Consider the following 20,449-nt stretch of genomic DNA (forward strand, 5'->3'; position numbering starts at 1 on the left):
TACTTTATTGTAAAATCCTTAATAAAAACATGGTTAAAAGAAAACAATAATCAGTATGTAAGATAACCTGAGTAGTGACTTTAAGAGCCCGTTCACACTGGGGCGACCTTCCACAGAGAAAATGTGGACCCGTTCTAATAGGAGCGACACAAGTCGCTCCGACTTAGAAAAAGGGTCCGGAGCTTCTTTGGGGCGACCCGGAGCGACCTGCATAGACTTCAATGATATGAAGTCCATGCCGGCCACTCCGAGGTCGCAGTGCGAGCAGCGCACCGCGACTTCACAGGTCGCCCCGGGAAGTAGCGTCGCCCCAGTGTGAACGGGGCTTAATGGTTTTATGTTTTTATTTTTTTTATTTTTTTTGTATGTGTTTTATTTATTTGTTTATTTATGTTTTTATTTTTCCATTGTTCTGCCTTCAGGTTATGGAAAAGAAGAATGTGTCCAGTATTACTATGATCCACCTCTTAGGACTCCAGATCCCGCACAGTATAAGATTTTTGATTTTTTTTCTTTTCCTTATAATTTATTGTGTGACAATATGCGGAAATCTCCTGATCATCACACTGGTGTCCTACAGCAAAGCCCTCCATTCTCCCATGTACTTCTTCCTCACCCAACTATCTGTATTAGACATCTTACTAATTACTGACATTCTTCCTAATATGCTCCATTCTGTTTTATTTGAGGAAACCATACTCTCATTTTCTGATTGCCACACCCAGTTTTATTTCTTTGCTTTCTCAGAAATGTCAGAGAGTCTTCTTCTAACAGCGATGTCATATGACAGATATGTGGCCATCTGTAAACCGTTGCATTATAACTTGCAAATGAACTTCCAGATCTGCTGGCTAATGGTCACCGCGTGTTTGAGTTTAAGTTTCTTAGCAATAACCATTCACACTTTAATGATATCCCAATTAAAATTTTGTGGTCCAGATATTATTCATCACTTTTTCTGCGATCTTGACCCAATCCTACAACTTTCCTGCTATGACACCACCAATGTTCAGCTTGAAGTAACATGCGTGAATGTTATAGTTGTTGTCACCCCATTCTTTATCACCATTGTATCATATTTTTATATTATAAGCACCATTTTGAAAATCTCATCTATTACTGGGAGGCAGAAAGTTTTCTCAACATGCAGCTCCCACCTGACTGTTGTGTCCATTTTTTATGGTACTTTGGTTTGTGTTTATCTGTTACCTAGTAAAGAACAGTCAGGGGATACTACTAAATTCATATCATTAGTGTACACTGTAGGCATCCCACTGATGAATCCAATTATATACAGCCTGAGGAATCAAGACTTGAAAAAAGCTGTAGCTAAAATCATCAACCACAACCTACATATGTTTTTCAATAAATATTAAAATGTGTACTCAACCTACAATCTCCATTAGCAAACATTAGTTAAATGTTAAATTTTTCTTAACTATGACAAGTTTTACATGACTCAATGATCTTCTGTGTGTTTGGCAAAGTTGAAAAATGTTAGAGCTAAATTCCAGGTATATTTAAAGCTGAAGATTAGGTATGGCAATTTTTATAGTTGCATTGGTCCAAGTTGAACCAATGTAAGTGTGTATGTGTATGATCCCTGTAGAAGCTAGAAATCACTGTACTAGACACTGCTAATACAGTGACCTACACTAGCTTCTGGGTCCCATGCTGAGGAGGTACCCTGCTGCTTAACCACTTCAGCCACAAAAGGTTTTGCTCCCTTAATGACCAGGCCATTTTTTGCGATTCGGCACTGCGTTATTTTAACGGACAATTGCACGGTTGTGCGATGCTGTACCCAAATATAATTGATGTCCTTTTTTTCCCACAAATAAAGCTTTCTTTTGGTGGTATTTGATCATCTGTGCAATTTTTATTTTGTGTGCTATAGTGCGACAGCTCTGGAAAAAAAACAATACTTTTCACATTCTGCTATATAACATTCCCAATAAAAAAAAATATAAAAACTCTAATTTTTTCATCATTTTAGGCCAATGCTACATATTTTATGCTACATATTTTTGGTAAAGAAAATCCTAATAAGTGTATTTTGATTGGTTTGTGCAAAAGCTATCACGTCTACAAACTCGGGAAAAGATTTATGTCATTTTTATTTTTTTTACTAGTAATGGTGGTGATCTGCAATTTTTAACGGGACTGTGACATTGCAGCGGACAGATTGTATCCCTAACTGACATTTTTGACACTTTTGGGGGGACCAGTAACATTACTAAAGTAATCAGTGTTAAAAATATGCACTGTTACTGTAATAATGATACTGGCAGGAAAGGGGTTAACCCAAGGGCGATCAGAGGGTTAAATGTGAGCCTAGGGGTGTTTTCTAAGTGTATGGGGGAGGGACTTGTGAAATCAACACAGAGGCTTGTGATTCTAAATAGGAAGGTCACAGGGGCCCTGTGTTCATTCCAGCAGACCGTTGTTCTCTCTCCACCGGGAGTGATCGCGGGTGCCCGGCCGCAATCACGGCCACCAGCCCCGTGGATCGGTTTTCCGGCTGCCTAATCGGGGTGCCTATACATCAGTTTGCGCAGCCGAGCCAGCCTGCCGCAGTACATCTGTGGCAGGCGGTCGGCAAGTGGTTAAGCAAGCCATAGATTAGACATTTTATTATTTCCTTTCTCCATGGATGGAAGGAAAGAAAATCATACAATTCCCTCATCAACACAGTCAGTGTTGATGGGGGAATCCCTCCTGCAGTGCTGCTGTGTTCTGCCAGTGGGGATTCTTTCCTTCCAGTAGAACACAATGATCACTGCCGACTGCTATGGCCACCCGCAGTGATTGCGTGCAAAAAATACGCAGGTTGATTGTACTAAAGTTGATTGATGGATTGACTTGGGTAAATTAACCAGCCTATATATGGATTGAATCTCAGCTGGTCCCTGCAGAACTGGCTGTGATTTGATCCATCTATGGCTGGCTTTATTGAACACAGTAGGTTGTTCACTTGGCACCAGTTCCATTTAGGAAGTTATTCATGGGTACAGACCCCATTCAGGGAGCTTCTCATTGAATAGTAAGTGTTCTATCATTTAAAGAGATGGAGATTGTGATGCCATTTCCCTGCCTCTGCACCTTGTTTAATCAGAGAATGCTTTGCCTTTATTGCGAAAATGCAAAAAGCTCCCGGAATGGTGCCCATGCTGAGCAAGCTCTCAGTGAGCAGCAAAACAGCCACCAAAAGCTAGTGCCAATCACTGTAGCAGGAGTGCCTATTACAGCTTTTTCCATCTTCCACGGGGATCTTAAAGGTATGGCACATACATACTTACATTGATCCAATGTAACTATTTAAATACTGGCATTAGACATGTGCAATTTGTTTCATAACTGTAATGGAACCACAACCCACACTGTGCTTGTGGACTTCCATCAGTATATGGCTTCTTCCCAGTCGTGAACATAGATATCAGATTTTCAAGCTGCCCCCATACAAAGCTAGCCGACAACGTAGCTTGTATTGGACCTTCTCATTATTGAACAGTCACACAGTTTTATACAGCATGGACATCCCCCTCCTGATCAGATTACAACACACAGGTCAGGGGTTGCCTGATTACATTATCATATGCAGATGAAATTGTATACAGAAATAGAATTAACCTGAACTAATTATCTAGCCATCTGGACAGAAACAATATGTGAGCTCATTAACATTTAAAAATGGGACAGACAGGCTTAACTGAATCCACATCACATCTCAATGCACAGACAATAGGGAGAGCCTGTCTCTGACATTGAAGTTCAATACACATTATCATTAGTGTAAATACAGAACCCATTTGAAGCAATCCAAACCATTTCTCAGTGTCCATTAGGTATCTGTCTTTCACTCCCAGTGACGGTTAGTACCGTCACATATCTTCCCCCCCAAAGGTAGACTAACCAGGTACCAGACCTCCAATCGGAGTTAGTCCGGTAAAAAGCCCTAAAGAGTCAATCCATCATGGCAGCTTCCTTGACAAAGTTCCACATAGTTTGTAAGTTTGTCCTGGCAGGGCGCATGGAGCTCTCATAGCCGATCAGTCTGTGGAAGTCTGGTTTGGGCAGGCCAGACTGGGCTTCTTGGTCACCCTGTGTCCTTAATAGGCACAGGGTGACTTACACGTAAGAGGGGACTGAGAGAGGTATTTTCAAACCTCTCTAGAGGTAAGCTGTGTTCCAAGGGCCTCCCAACCAAAGTGACTCCCGTCACATCTCTCCCCTTTCTGAATGAGACAAACACAGAAGGGGGCCACAAATGGGTTGACTTTGAAGGTAGCCTGTAGTTCCAGGCCCCCAATGTCTGTACCTAAACAGTACGCCAAGCAAATTGTCCCGTATAGAGCATTACTCACCCAGCCAATCTCTGCCTCTCTTGTAGAACATACCTGCTGCGGGGGAGAAGCGTGGACTGGCCCTTCTCCCTGGAGTCCTTTCAGCCACTAGAAAGAAGACAGGGTGGCTGGGCTCACTCCCTCATAATGTTGGGGACCTGGGCCAACTGCCCAGCATCCCTGGGATATAGGGGTGAAGACCGCAGTCCCATCCACTACTGCTGGAACTCCATCTTTTGTTAGTTGGGGCAGAGGCCAGCAGCACTCTGCCCTGTTGGCTCTTCTGCTAGGTTGGTGTCATCATTTTGGGGCACCGTCTGCTGCTGGGAAGGGGAGTTAGCTGCTCCTTCTTCCTTACCCTCATCTGGCAGTTAGGACAACCTTTCTCTGGTACTGTCTCCCAGATGCACAGATCCTGACTGGGGAGGGAAGACAGTTTCCTCCGCTCTGACTGACTGTTGGGAATAGTGATGAGTCGAACACCAGAACACCGTGAACAGAGGAAAATGTTGTTCGAACAAACGAACCCCATTGAAGTCTATGGGACATGAACCTCGAAAAACAAATGGCCTCACTTTGAAGGCTTAAATACAAGTTATTGCCCCAAAAAAGTGTATGGAGTCCGGGTACTGACCTGGGGAAAATGTAGCAATGAAAAAAACATTTTTAAAAAATGATTGTTTTTAAAGAAGCAGTGATTTACTGATTTTAATAAAGCTTAAAGTGAAACTGTATAAATGAAAAATTCCTTCAAATATCGTTCCTGGGGGGTCCCCTGAATGTGCCTGTAAAGTAGTGCATCTCTATGATGTATGTAGCCTGCTGCAGCAATACTGACATTTCTAAAGCAAAAAATGTCATATACAAATATACATATAAAATTTCAAATCGCATGAACTTGTCATACAGGTGCAGAAAAATTGGGGCTTGGTTGTTGGTGGTGCCTGAACACAATAACTCCTCGCAGTTACTCTTGATGGGCGCAGGAACAGGCCCTGCTGCTAAAAAATCCATACAAATTTGAAATTGCATGTACTTGTCATACAGGTGCAGAAAAACTGAGCCTTGGTTGTTGGTGGTGACTGAACACCACATCTACTCGCAGTTACTATTGCTGGGCACAGGAATGGGACCTGCTGGTAAGAATTCCATACAAATTTGAAATCGCATGTACTTGTCAGTTGTCATAGAGGTGCAGAAAAATTGGGCCATGGGTGTTGGTGGAGCCTGAACACCACAACCCCTTGCAGTTACTCTTGCTGGGCGCAGGAATGAGACCTGCTGGTAAGAATTCCATACAAATTTGAAATCACATGTACTTGTCAGTTGTCATAGAGGTGCAGAAAATTTGGGCCTTGGGTGTTGGGGGAGCCTGAACACCACAACCCCTCGCAGTTACTCTTGCTGGGCGCAGGAACATACACTGCAGGTAAAAATTCCATACCAATTTGAAATTGGCAAAGATCAAGAGTTGTATGTGTTCTTATCAGTGATCTAGTGGGGGCGCCGTGCTGTCATCTGACCTGGCCAAGATTGGGTGGCGGCTAGGCAAACTGGCTGGAGTGATGGGGACCTGGAAGGTTAGTATCGCTAGGAAATGAAACTGAAATTGGGCCTTGGTTGTTGATGGTGCCTGAACACAGCAACCCCTCGCAGTTACTCTTGCTGGGTGCAGGAATGGGACCTGTTGGTAAGAATTCCATACAAATTTGAAATCATATGTACTTGTCATACAGGTGCCAAAAATTGAATGTACTATACAGGTGCAAAAACTGGGCCTTTGGTGTTGTTGGTGCCTGAACACCGTAACCAACACCTCACAGTTACTCTTGCTGCGTGCAGGAATGGGACCTGCTGGTAAGAATTCCATACAAATTTGAAATTGAATGTACTATACAGGTGCCAAAAATTGGGCCTTTGCTGTTGGTGGTGCCTGAACACCATAACCAACCCCTCACAGTTACTCTTGCTGCGTGCAGGAATGGGACCTGCTGGTAAAAATTCCATACAAATTTGAAATTGCATGTACTTGTCATACAATTGCCAATAATTGGGCCTTTGGTGTTGGTGGTGCCTGAACACCCTAACCAAGCCCTCACAGTTACTCTTGCTGGGCGCAGGAACGGGACCTGCTGGTAAGAATTCCATACAAATTTGAAATTGCATGTACTTGTCATACAGATGCCAAAAATTTGGCCTTTGGTGTTGGTGGTGCCTGAACAAAGTAACCAAGCCCTTGCAGTTATTCTTGCTGGGTGCAGGAATGGGACCTGCTGGTAAGAATTTCATACAAATCTGAAATTGCATGTACTTGTCATACAGGTGCAAAAATATTGGGCCTTTGGTGTTGGTGGTGCCTGAACAACGTAACCCCTCACAGTTAGCAGGGCACAGGGACAGGGCCTGCTTTTAAAAATTACATACGACATTTAAATTGTATGCACCTATCATGCAAGTGCAGAAAAAATAGGCCTTGGGGGTTGGTAGTGACCTAAACCAAAAACATTGTTGGAAGCTAGCAGAATGAAGGTAGAGGAATAGAAAAGGCAGCATATGCAGTCTTCAAGGGATGGCAGACCCCTAGCAAATTCAACATGTTACATCAGCATCAAAGGGCTTGATAGCTCTTGTTGATCCAGGACTGGTTCTTTTTGATAAAAGTCAGCTGGTCAACAGAGCCTGTGGACAGACGCACTCTTTTATCTGTCACAAAACCTCCAGCAGCACTGAACGTCCGTTCGGAAAGCACACTGGAAGCAGGACAGGCCAGTAGCTCCATTGCATATTGAGAAAGTTCTGGCCAGTGGTCCATACTCAAGACCAAGTAACCCAGTGGATGCTCAGCTGGAAAAGTCTCCTAGTCTGCTCTTTGTAACGCTCCTGCGTTTTCTGAATAATGTGGATTTGCAGCTGCAGAAATATTCCACTCAGTAGTCATGTAGAGAAACGCTGAGATACCTATCCCAACTCCCAAGACTCATCATAGTGGGTAGTCTCTAATTCAGCATACAAATATACACACTCAATAAGATGTTCCTGGAGTGATCTATGTATATAGTAGTATAGTGGTGATAGGCTGAAGAGACAGGTTTGAGTAGAGACGATAGGTGACAGACACTTGAGAGGAATGTTCTTGAGAATGAGATAGTAACAGGTGGGATGCAGATAGGTTAGCAATCATGTATGGTAGTAGATGATAGGATAGCAGATGACATACAGGAGAGACTAACCCAGTGCAAGAGCAGATGATAGTAGGCTCAAGAGCTAGCAATCTAGATAGTGCAGATGTAGTAACAGTCCTTAGTATGCAGAGCTAGGTAGTGTAAGCTTTAGTATGAAGGTTATGGAGGATTCCCCTGTGGGGTACTTATCACTAGTAGCAAGTAGCAGAGGAGAGGTTCGGTAAGAGCGGGTGATCCGGTAGCGGGATACAGGGATCAGCAGCGAGGTTCCGACAGCGAGGTATACTTGCAAGCATGCGAGCTTCAAGGCAGGTTATGCGGCGTTGAACGAACAATGCTAGTGAGACCGCCGGCGGTTGAAATAGCCGCTCCTGCGGCGCTCAATGATGACAGCATCGGTCTTAAAGGTGTATGCGCACCTTTCCAAAAGAGAATGGTGGGGCGCATACACTTAAGGAAAGTGGAATTAGGGTACCAAAGGTACCAGAACATTACAGTACCCCCCCCCCTTAAGGCCGGCTCCTGAAGGCCTCTGGAGCTGGTTTTTCCGGGAATTTCGCGTGAAAATTGCGAATTAGTCTAGGGGCATGTATGTCAGAGGTATTTAGCCAGGTGTCGTCTTGGGGCCCATAGTTCTTCCATCGGACTAGATATTGAAGTCTTCTTCTGTGGATACGAGAATCCAGAATCTCTTTTATCTCATATTCTTCTCCACCTTCAACTTTTACAGGAGGTGGAGGTGGGATAGTAGGCCTTATTCCTTGGTCAGGAACATGGGGCTTCAGTAGCGACACATGGAAGATGGGATGTATTTTGAGGTCTGTTGGTAATGTGAGCTGTACTGCAGCTTTTCCAATAAGTTTCCTGATTGGGAAAGGTCCCAAGAACAGAGGCCCAAGCTTTTTGCTAGGGATCCTTAATCTTAAGTTTTTTGTTGAGAGCCAAACGAGGTCCCCAATAGCATACTGAGGAGAAGGTCTTCTACGAAGATCATAGTACTTCTTTTGTTGACTATGAGCGTGTGCGATGGTAGTATTAAGTAAACCCAGAGAGTCCTTTATTTGGGTAAGATAGTCTGAGGCTACTGGGTTATTTGAAGGAAGGATGCGTGGTGGAAGAATAGTGGGATGAAACCCATAGTTCAAGTAGAACGGACTCGGTTTGGTCGTACTGTGGGTTGTGTTGTTGTAGGCAAATTCTGCCAGAGGGAGAAGATCCACCCAATCATCCTGTTGGTATGAAGTGTAACAACGTAAATATTGCTCGATGCACTGGTTGACTCTTTCAGTCTGTCCGTTGGTCTGAGGATGGTAGGGAGAAGTGAGCTTCCGCTCAATTCGTAGTATGTGACATAGTTCTTGCCAGAACTTGGAGATAAATTGCGATCCACGGTCAGACAAAAGAGTTTTCGGGATACCATGTAACTTAAAGACATGTTTCATCAGTAGTTCCGCTGTTTGTTTGGACGAAGGTAGTCTGCGAATAGCAATGAAATGTGCCATTTTTGTCAGATGGTCCACTGACACCAAGATGGTATTAAATCCTTTGGAAGGAGGTAGTTCTACTATAAAGTCCAAGGACACAACTTCCCATGGAGTCTGGGGTATTGGTAGACTGCATAGTAGACCGGATGGTCTAGTAGTGTCAATTTTGGACCTGGCACAGACATTGCATGAAGAGACGAATTTCTGTATAGATGTCTTCATGTCAGGCCACCAGAACTGCCTGGTAAGCAAATTAAGAGTCTTTGTCATACCCATATGTCCTGCCATAGGCACATCATGCGACAATTCCAAGATCTTGGTGCGCATGGTAGGGGGTATGTAAAGTTTGTCGTTGTAGTAGAGGAAGCCTTCTGCATCAGTACTTAGTTGTGGTGGGGGTGAATCCAAACTTATACTATGCAGAACCTCTTCCTTTAAGGAACGGACAACCCCAATAATACGCTTGTAAGGTATTATAGGAACGGAAGGGATTTCGAAGTAATTTTCTTCAGTTAGTCGTGATAGCGCATCCGCTTTTTTATTCTTATCTGCAGGTGTATAGGTCACTAGGAAGTTAAACCTTAGGAAGAATAGTGACCATCGTACCTGCCGGTGGGAGAGGGTTTTGTTAGTCTGAAGATATTGAAGATTTTTATGATCTGTATATATGAGTATTGGTAATCGGGTGCCTTCGAGTAGATGTCGCCAATTCTCCAGAGCCAGTTTTATAGCAAGCAGTTCCTTTTCACCCACTGGGTAATTTACCTCTGGACTGCTTAAGGATTTAGAAAAGAAGGCGACTGGATGGAGTGGTGAAGTGTTAGTTGGTCGTTGGGAGAGTATTGCTCCTACTGCCATGTTTGACGCATCTACTTCCAGAATGTATTGGAGGGATGGGTCTGGATGGCGTAGTATGGGAGCAGAAGTAAAACTTGTCTTTAACAGGTGAAAAGCTTCATTTGCTTCATCTGACCATTTGAATGGTCTCTTAATGCTCGTGAGTTGTGTGAGGGGTCTCACAATGGCAGAGAAGTTCTTGATGAACTTCCTATAGAAGTTTGAAAATCTAAGGAATCGCTGTAGCGCTTTGCGGGTGGTTGGTATAGGCCAATCCTGAATACAGGATATCTTACTCATATCCATCTTGATTCCTGTTTTGGATATGATGAATCCTAGAAATAATACTTCTTCTTTATGAAATAAGCATTTTTTTTAGTTTCACGTATAGGTTGTGTGCAAGCAATCTCGATAACACAAGTCTTACATGTTTTATATGTTCAGACAAGGATCGTGAATAAATAAGTATATCGTCCAGATATACCACAACACAGACATCCAGTAAGTCTCTAAAGATATCATTTATAAATCGTTGGAAGGCTGCGGGGGCGTTACATAGCCCGAACAATCCGTATCTGGTTCTGAATGCCGTCTTCCACTCATCTCCATCACGGATTCGGATTAGATTGTATGCCCCTTTCAGGTCCAATTTTGAAAAATAGGTAGCTCCACGCACCTGTTCAATGAGCTCAGGGATAAGCGGTAGAGGATAGCGATCTTTTATTGTAATAGCGTTCAATTGCCTATAGTCGATAATAGGCCTGAGACTTGATTCCTTATTGCGGACAAAAAAGAGTCCTGCTGCTGTGGAAGAAGTGGAAGGTCTAATAAAACCTTTTGTCAAATTCTCATCCAAATATTCTTTGAGATGGGAAAGTTCATCCTGCGAAAGAGGATAAACATGACCGAACGGCAATTTGCTATTTGGGAGTAGATCAATAGTACAATCATAGTCCCTATGGGGAGGCAGTGCTTGAGCATTTTTCTCAAGAAAAACTTTAGACAGATCCTGATAGCATAGTGGTGCAATCTCATCTGTCACCACAGACAGGATCTTCCCATAAGACGGGAGGTTACACGTACCCTCGCAATAGCAAGAGAGGAAGGCCAGGGTCCGTTCCTTCCAATCTATGGTTGGTTGATGTGTGTGTAACCAGGGAAGTCCCAAAACAATGGGAAAGTGGGGTGAAGGTATTAGGTCGAAGGTGGTGGTCTCCATATGAGACTCATTAGTGGTGACTAGGAGTGCTTGTGTCTGATCAGTGATCGGGCCAGAAGATAAAGGAACACCGTTAATAAGACTCACTGAGACAGGTTTAGGTTTAGAAATAATAGGGACTTTATTTAAAGCAGCAAAACGTATGTCAATATAATTTCCACAAGATCCTGTGTCAATCATGGCCTTAGTAGTAATCCTGGTCTGGTCCCACTGCAATGTCAAGCGAACAAAAAGGTAAGGGTTAGTAATTGAAGTTGTCAATCCCCCTAGGAGGACATATGAACACTCACCCTTTTTTTTGTAGACAAGGAGACAGACGTTTATCATGTGATCCGGGGATGCACAGTATAAGCAGAGATTACTAGATCGTCTCCTGGCTCTTTCCGTAGTTGATAGAGGTGGGCGTATGGTTCCTACCTCCATAGGAGTAGGGTCAACGGCCGAAATCCGAGAAGAACTGAATAATGGCATTCCCATTTTTTCAGCCTTTCTTTCTCATAGCCTTCTATCTATGGTGATACTGAGTTGTATCAATGCATCCAGGGTTTTCGGCAAATCCGCTCGGGCGAGCTCGTCTTTAACGGCCTCTGATAGGCCAAGCCTAAATTGAGTTCTCAGAGATGCATCATTCCACTCTGAATCAAGGGTCCATCTCTTGAACTCTGCCACAAAGTCTTCCACAGGTCTCCTACCTTGTTTTAAGGACCTCAATTGAAGATCGGCAGTACTTTGCCTATTGGGGTCATCATATAGGCTAGTAAGTTCTGCTAGAAATGAAGCGTAGGAGTTGAGAAACTGATTGTTTTTCTCAAAGAGAGAGTCTGCCCAGGCCCGTGGATCGCCTGTTAGGTAAGAAATAATAGTGCAAACCTTGATATGATCAGTAAGGTAGGTACGGGGTTTTAGCAAGAAAAGTAATTCACATGCGTTTTTGAATTCACAAAATTTTTTGCGATCGCCTGTAAATACTAAAGGAGGATTTATTTTGGGTTCAGGGTGCTGAGCAGCGGTAAGTTGTGTCAGTCTGGTTACCTGCTGCGTCAGAGCCTGATTGTCTTCTTTTAATTCAGTAAGTGCGTGTATTAACGCAGTTACTTGTTGTTTTAATTGTGTCACCTGAGTGGTTAATTCTGCTGAATCCATTTTATGGTTCGTTCAATCTGTAACGCTCCTGCGTTTTCTGAATAATGTGGATTTGCAGCTGCAGAAATATTCCACTCAGTAGTCATGTAGAGAAACGCTGAGATACCTCCAAAAGAGAATGGTGGGGCGCATACACTTAAGGAAAGTGGAATTAGGGTACCAAAGGTACCAGAACATTACACTCTTGCGCCTAGATGATCATGCACCATATGATGGAGATGTGTAACGCTCCGGCGTTTATTTGTGTGGTGTGGATTTGCAGCTGCGGAAGTTACACTCAGTAGTCATGTAGAGATGTGTTGAACTACCATATCCAACTCTCAAGACTCATCATTGTGCATCAGCCTGTCTCAGCAAGCACATACACAGACACAGACACTCATTAAAGATGTTCCTGGAGTGATATGTTTATATGTGAAAGTATAGAGGTGATACTGAGGGGACAGGCGTGGTAGTGATAGCAATGGTAAGAGGTAACAGATGGTGATAGTAAGCACTTAGGATAGCAATCATGTAGCAGGTGGTAGTGAAGAGCAGATGAAGTGTACAGGAGATGCTAGGCTAGTGCAGTGACAAGATGGTAATAGGCTCAAGAGCTTGCAATCTAAGTAGCGGTGCAGATGCTAGATGTAACAGTATAGTTCTTAGAGTAGCAATAGTCTTTAGTAAGCAGAGTAGTAGTGAAAGGAGATTAGGAAGGTATTCCCCTGTGGGGTACTTATCAATGGTAGGTTTGTAAGGAGAGGGTTCCGGCGGTGAGGTAATGATCTTGTAGCGAGATACAAGATGTTGTAGCAAGTCTTCGGTCAATCCAGGTATTAGGGAATAGCTGGAGGATTCGGCAGCATTAGGTAATGCTGTAGCAAGCGGTTTGCACGAACACATGTGAGTGAATGCCAGCGGTTGAAATAGCCGCTCAGAGCGGCACTCACTGATGAGGTCATGGAATTTAAAGGGACAGGTACTAGATGCGTTCCACCTATCTATATGGCGGAACGTAATGTACAAATAATAGGCTGGAAGGGTACCGCAGGTACCAGGATCTTACAGTACCCCCCCCTAAGGCCGGCTCCGGAAGGCCTATAACACTGGTCTCTCCGGGTATTTGGAGTGGAACCTTCGTATAAGCCTGGGTGCGTGGACGTCAGAAGCATCCCACCAGGTGTCATCTTGGGGACCATAATTTTTCCATCTTATGAAATATTGGAGCTTTCCTCTGTGGATACGAGAATCCAAAATTTCTTTAATCTCAAATTCTTCTTGTACTTGTATTGGAGGTGGAGGCGCGATGGTAGGTCTAATCCCTTGGTTGGGTGTATGTAGCTTCAATAGAGATACATGGAACATGGGGTGTATTTTAAGATCTGCCGGTAAAGTGAGTCGAAATGCAGATTCCCCAATGAGCTTCTCAATTGGGAAAGGTCCTAGGAATAGAGGTCCAAGCTTTTTACTAGGAATTTTCAACCTCAAGTTCCTCGTAGATAGCCAAACAAGATCCCCAATAGCATATTGAGGCGAAGGTCTTCTGCGGAGGTCATAGTACCTCTTTTGTTGGCTATGAGCATGTGAGATGGTGGTGTTAAGTAACCCCAAAGAGTCTTTTATTTGGGTGAGATAGTCAGAGGCTACTGGGTTACTTGATGGTAGGATGCGTGGTGGAAGAATTGTGGGATGGAACCCATAGTTCAGGTAGAATGGACTTTGCTTAGTAGTACTGTGGGTTGCATTGTTATAAGCAAATTCTGCCAGAGGGAGGAGGTCCACCCAATCATCCTGTAGGTATGAGGTGTAGCAACGCAAATATTGTTCAATACACTGGTTGACTCTTTCAGTTTGTCCGTTGGTCTGCGGGTGATAGGGGGAAGTAAGTTTTCGCTCAATGCGCAGTATGTGACATAGAGCTTGCCAAAACATAGAAATGAACTGCGAGCCCCGGTCAGATAAAAGTGTCTTTGGAATTCCATGTAGTTTGAACACATATTTTACTAGCAATTCCGCTGTTTCCTTAGATGAAGGTAGTCTGTGAATGGGAATAAAATGTGCCATTTTTGTCAGATGGTCCACTGACACTAGGATGGTAGTGAATCCCTTGGACGGTGGTAATTCCACTATGAAGTCTAAAGACACAACTTCCCATGGAACTTTGGGTATTGGTAGACTGCAAAGTAAACCAGAAGGTTTTGTAGTGTCAATTTTGGACCTTGCACAGATGTCACATGAATTTTTGTCACATGAATTTTTGTACAGACGTCTTCACCCCAGGCCACCAAAATTGCCTAGTGAGCAAATTAAATGTCTTAGTCATACCCATATGTCCTGCCATAGGTACGTCATGGGATAACTCCAAGATTTTGGTACGCATACCGGGAGGTATGTAGAGTTTGTCGTTAAAGTAGCGGAAGCCTTCTGCATCAGTACTTAGTTGAGGTGGTGGTGAATCCAGTCTTAGACTGTGCAGAATCTCTTCCTTTAAGGGACAAACAACACCAATAATACGGTCATGGGGTATTATAGGTAATGAAGGAATTTCGGCACAGTTATCTTCGGTTAACCGTGATAACGCATCTGCCTTCTTGTTTTTGTCTGCAGGTGTATAGGTCACTAAGAAATTGAATCTTAGGAAGAATAGTGACCAACGTACCTGTCGATGGGAAAGGGTCTTGTTGGTCTGGAGATATTGGAGGTTTTTATGGTCTGTATATATGAGTATTGGCAACCGGGTGCCCTCAAGTAGATGTCGCCAATTCTCCAGTGCCAACTTCATGGCAAGTAACTCTTTTTCACCCACTGGGTAGTTCACCTCTGGGTTACTTAGTGATTTAGAGAAGAAGGCAACTGGATGAAGTGGTGAAGTATTCGTAGGTCGTTGGGAAAAAACTGCTCCTACAGCCATATTTGACGCATCTACCTCCAGGATGTATTGGAGGGATGGGTCTGGATGGCGTAGTATGGGAGCGGTAGTGAAGCTTGATTTCAACAAGCTGAACGCTTTATTTGCTTCTTCAGACCATTTAAATGTTTGCTTAACACTTGTAAGTTGTGTGAGTGGTCTCACAATAGACGAGAAGTTCTTGATGAACTTCCTATAGAAGTTTGAGAATCCAAGAAATCGTTGTAAGGCCTTAAGAGTTGTTGGTACAGGCCAATCCAGAATACAGGATATCTTGCTCATATCCATCTTGATGCTGTTCTTGGATATGATGTATCCTAAGAATAACACCTCTTCCTTATGGAATAGGCATTTCTTCAGTTTTACGTACAAGTTGTGTGCGAGCAATCTGGACAACACAAGTCTTACATGTCTTTTATGTTCAGACAAGGATTGAGAGTAAATGAGTATATCGTCCAGATATACTACGACACAGACATCGAGTAGATCTCGGAAGATGTCGTTTATGAACCGCTGAAATGCTGCGGGAGCATTACACAACCCAAACGGCATCACTAGATATTCGAATAGTCCGTATCTAGTTCTGAATGCCGTCTTCCACTCATCCCCACTACGGATGCGGATGAGATTGTAAGCCCCTTTAAGGTCTAACTTTGAGAAGTAAGTGGCTCCACGCACTTGTTCAATCAGTTCCGGGATGAGAGGTAAGGGATAGCGATCCTTTATCGTAATAATATTTAATTGCCTATAGTCAATAATAGGCTGAAGGCTTAAATCCTTATTGCGGACAAAAAAAAGTCCTGCAGCTGTGGAAGAAGTAGAGGGTCTAATGAACCCTTTCGCTAAGTTCTCATCCAAGTATTCCTTGAGATGAGAAAGTTCATCCTTAGAAAGAGGATAAACATGACCGAAAGGTAGCTTACTATTAGGGAGTAGGTCAATAGAACAATCGTAGTCCCTATGGGGAGGCAACACTTGAGCATTTTTCTCAAGGAAGACTTCTGATAAATCCTGATAGCATGGTGGTGGTGTAATTTCCTCTGACACCATGGACAGGATCTTCTTTTGAGATTGGAGGTTACACGTGACCTCGCAATAGTGAGAAGGGAAGGTTAGGGACCGTGCCTTCCAATCAATAGTTGGTTGATGTATATGTAACCAGGGAAGTCCCAAAATAATGGGAAAATGTGGTGAGGGTAACACATCAAACGTGGTGGTCTCAACATGAGACTCGTTAGCAGTAGCAAGGAGTGCTTGTGTCTGAGTGGCAATTGGACCAGAAGATAACGGAATACCGTTAATCAAACTAACAGAGACAGGTTTGGGTTTTGAAATAATAGGTATTTTATTTAAAGCAACAAAACTAGTGTCAATGTAGTTCCCACAAGATCCTGTGTCGATCATGGCCTTGGTGGTGATCCTAATTTGGTCCCACTGCAAGATCAAACGAATAAAGAGATAGGGATTAGTAAAAGAAGTCGTTAATCCCCCCAGCAAGACCTGTGAACACTCACCCTTTTTCTTGTGGACAAGGGGACAAACGCTTATCAAATGTTCAGCGGAGGCGCAGTACATACAGAGATTTTCTGTTCTTCTCCTGGCCTTTTCAGTAGACGATATTTGTGGGCGGATGGTTCCTACCTCCATAGGAGTAGGATCAAAGGACGACTCCCGAGAAGGGTTGGGTAATGGGATTCCTATTTTCTCAGCCTTTCTCTCTCGTAATCGTCTATCTATTTTGATACTAAGTTGTATCAAGGCATCCAAGGTGCCAGGTAAATCCGCTCGGGCGAGCTCGTCTTTTATGGCTTCAGATAACCCAAGCCTGAACTGGGTTCGCAGAGATGCATCATTCCACTCTGAATCAAGGGTCCATCTCTTGAACTCTGCTACGAAATCTTCAACAGGTCTCCTTCCTTGTTTTAAAGCCCTCAATTGGCTGTCAGCAGTACTCTGCCTATTAGAGTCTTCATATAGGCTAGAGAGCTCTGCTAAAAACGTAGGATAGGAGTTGAGAAGAGGGTCATTTTTCTCAATAAGAGAGTCTGCCCAAGCCCGTGGATCACCTGACATATATGATATAGTGGTGCAGACTTTTAATTGGTCTGTAGTGTAAGTACGAGGTTTTAGATTAAAAAGCAATTGACATGCGTTTTTAAATTCACTGAATTTTTTCCGATCACCCGTAAACACTTGTGGAGGGTTTATTTTGGGCTCACGGGGTTGGGCAGCAGTGAGCTGTGAAACACGGGCTATCTGCTGTCTCAAGGTCTGGTTTTCATTTTTCACTTCAGTAAGTGAAAGAATTAATGAATCTACCTTTTGTGATAGTTGTATCACATGTGTAGCTATTTCCGCTGAATCCATTTTTCAGGTTCGTGCAATCTGTAACGCTCCGGCGTTTATTTGTGTGGTGTGGATTTGCAGCTGCGGAAGTTACACTCAGTAGTCATGTAGAGATGTGTTGAACTACCATATCCAACTCTCAAGACTCATCATTGTGCATCAGCCTGTCTCAGCAAGCACATACACAGACACAGACACTCATTAAAGATGTTCCTGGAGTGATATGTTTATATGTGAAAGTATAGTTCTTAGAGTAGCAATAGTCTTTAGTAAGCAGAGTAGTAGTGAAAGTAGATTAGGAAGGTATTCCCCTGTGGGGTACTTATCACTGGTAGGTTTGTAAGGAGAGGGTTCCGGCGGTGAGGTAATGATCTTGTAGCGAGATACAAGATGTTGTAGCAAGTCTTCGGTCAATCCAGGTATTAGGGAATAGCTGGAGGATTCGGCAGCGTTAGGTAATGCTGTAGCAAGCGGTTTGCACGAACACATGTGAGTGAATGCCGGCGGTTGAAATAGCCGCTCAGAGCGGCACTCACTGATGAGGTCATGGAATTTAAAGGGACAGGTACTAGATGCGTTCCACCTATCTATATGGTGGAACGTAATGTACAAATAATAGGCTGGAAGGGTACCGCAGGTACCAGGATCTTACAAGATGCTGCCGATGGTTGCTTAAACATAACAGCCCTGGGTGCTGCTGAGGATTAAAGAATTGTTTAAAGGCATCAGTCACACGCCTCAGAAACACGTCCAGAGGATGTTGGCCTCCCAGTGTCTGGAAAGGTGGTACACAATTTTTTTTTTTCAAGGCCACTTCAAGATGTTTTATCCTCTGCTCCCTCTGTGAAGGCAGGATGGGCTCTGCAACTTTACCTTAGTAACGTGGATCAAGAAGGGTTGCCAACTAGTAATTATCCCTCTCCTTGAGAACACGAATCCTCGTGTCCTTTTGCAGGCTTTGCACAATCAGGGAGCCCATGCAATGTAAGTTGGAGGAGGCATGAGCTTCTGAGTCCTCTGGGTCACTAAGGATGACATTGTCAGGAGGAGCAACCTCTCCTCAACCACGTACAACTCCTGTGGTTTCTGGGGAAACAAAACCATCCCTTGAAGACTGCTGTATGCTATCCTCAACATCCATGCTGCCGAAATCCTCCTCCTCTTCCTCCTTTGTGTTTTGTGGCCCTTCAGGAATGATATCTACATAAATGGGGCCTTGTGAGGAAAGGAAGTGCTCCTCTTCCTCCTGCTGTTCTGCCTCAAGTGCCCTGTCCACGATTCCATGCAGCGTGTGCTCCAGCAGGTAGACTAAAGTGATAGTGTCACTGATGCATGCATCATCCCGGCTCACAATCCTTGTGGCCTCCTCAAATGGTGACAGGACGATTCATGCATCCTTTATCAAAAGCCACTGGCATGGCGAAAAAAAGCCAAGCTCCCCTAACCCTGTCCTTATGCCATACTCACATAGGTGCTCATTGATGGCCCTCTGCTGCATGTGCAGCTGCTGCAGCATTGCCAACGTTAAGTTCCACCTGGTGGGCATGTCAGAAATGAGGCGGTTGGTGGGCAGGTTGAATTCCCTTTGAATGTCAGATAAGCAAGCACTGCCATTGAATGCATTGCGGAAATGGCCACAGACGTTTTTGGCCTGCCTCAGGAGATCTTGGAAGCCTGGGTATCTGCTCAAAAAATGCTGCATCACCAGATTCAGAACATGTGCCAAGCATGGAACATGTGTCAAGTGTCCCTGTCGGATGGCGGAGAGAAGGTTGGTGCCATTGTCGCATACAACCATTCCTGGCTCAAGCTGTCATGGCGTCAACCATCTCTGAGCCTGCCCCTGCAGAGCTGACAGAATCTCTGCACCGGTGTGACTCCTATCCCCTAGACAGACCAACTGAAGCACAGCATGGCATCTTTTAGCATGACTGCTTGCGTAGCCCCTTGAACGCTTAGGGAGCACTGCTGCTTCAGAGGACACTTTAGCAGAAGAGGACATGGAGGAAGAGGTGGTGGAGTAGCCCGATGTGGAAGGACCAGCACCAGCTTTTTGGAGGTGTGGTGGCAAAACAAGCTGCAACACTGAACCTTTTCCTGCATCCTTCCCAGCTGCCAGTAGAGTTACCCAGTGATCCGTGAAAGAAATGTAACATCCCTGTCCATGTCTGCTGGACCAAGAGTCAGCAGTAATGTTCACCTTCCTGCTGACCTCTTTGTCCAACGAGGCCAAAACACTACCTTCCACATGACGGTAGAGAGCCGGAATGGCCTTACGTGAAAATAAATGCCTTTTTGGGACCTGCCACTGTGGTGCAGCACATTCCACAAATTTGCAAAAGGGAGCAGAGTCTACCAGATGAAAATGCAGTATTTGTAATGCTAGCAATTTGCCCAAGCTAGTATTAAGATGCTGAGCATGTGGATGGCTGGGACAGTATTTCTTTATACCGTTCAAAAACTGGGGTAGCGAAATTTGCCTGCTGGAGAAGGAGCCTGTGGAACAGGCCGCTTTGGCAGCTGCGGTGGAAGGCAAACTACTGTGAGTGTGGGTGTCAGAGGAAGAGGAGGATGAGGACGGCTTATTGATCCACTCCACCAACTCTTCCACATGTTGTGGCTGAATACCACAGGCAGCACCGGAAATAAAGTACAGGCGTGCCCCGCCTGCAGAGGATGCACTATGTTGACTGTGACCACCACTTTTCACAATGGGCACAGAGGCTGCTTGCCCTCTTTCCGTGGCCTGTGAGCATATGCCTCTCCTTGTCGGCCTTTCAGACATGATGTTGATAGAGATCAATATTGGGTATACGCAACTGACCAATAGATACTCAATGACCTGATATGATGTATTCGATAGCCCTATATATAGATAGAGATGTGAAGGAAATAGGGTATACGTAAGTGAGCGATTAAAATACTCTAACTATCACTTGATATGATGTAATCAATAGCCCTATATATAGGGAAAGATGTGGTGGTTATAGGATGTACGCAAGTTA

At 44.1% G+C, this 20,449-nt stretch overlaps 1 protein-coding gene across 1 annotated transcript in view; it reads left to right on the forward strand.

Moving 5' to 3' along the window:
* Positions 1-365: 365 nt before the first annotated feature.
* Positions 366-20,449, forward strand: part of LOC309552937 (olfactory receptor 1G1-like) — a gene marked incomplete at both ends in the record, with an annotated part of 51,272 nt that continues 31,188 nt past the window's right edge. The window contains one exon of the mRNA XM_082253843.1: positions 366-601. Coding sequence (XP_082109969.1) covers positions 366-601 — 236 coding nt within the window. The remainder of the gene's footprint in view (positions 602-20,449) is intronic.

This window comes from Pelophylax lessonae, assembly GCF_965119305.1.
Source record: "Pelophylax lessonae genome assembly, chromosome: 4".
NCBI lineage: Eukaryota > Metazoa > Chordata > Amphibia > Anura > Ranidae > Pelophylax > Pelophylax lessonae.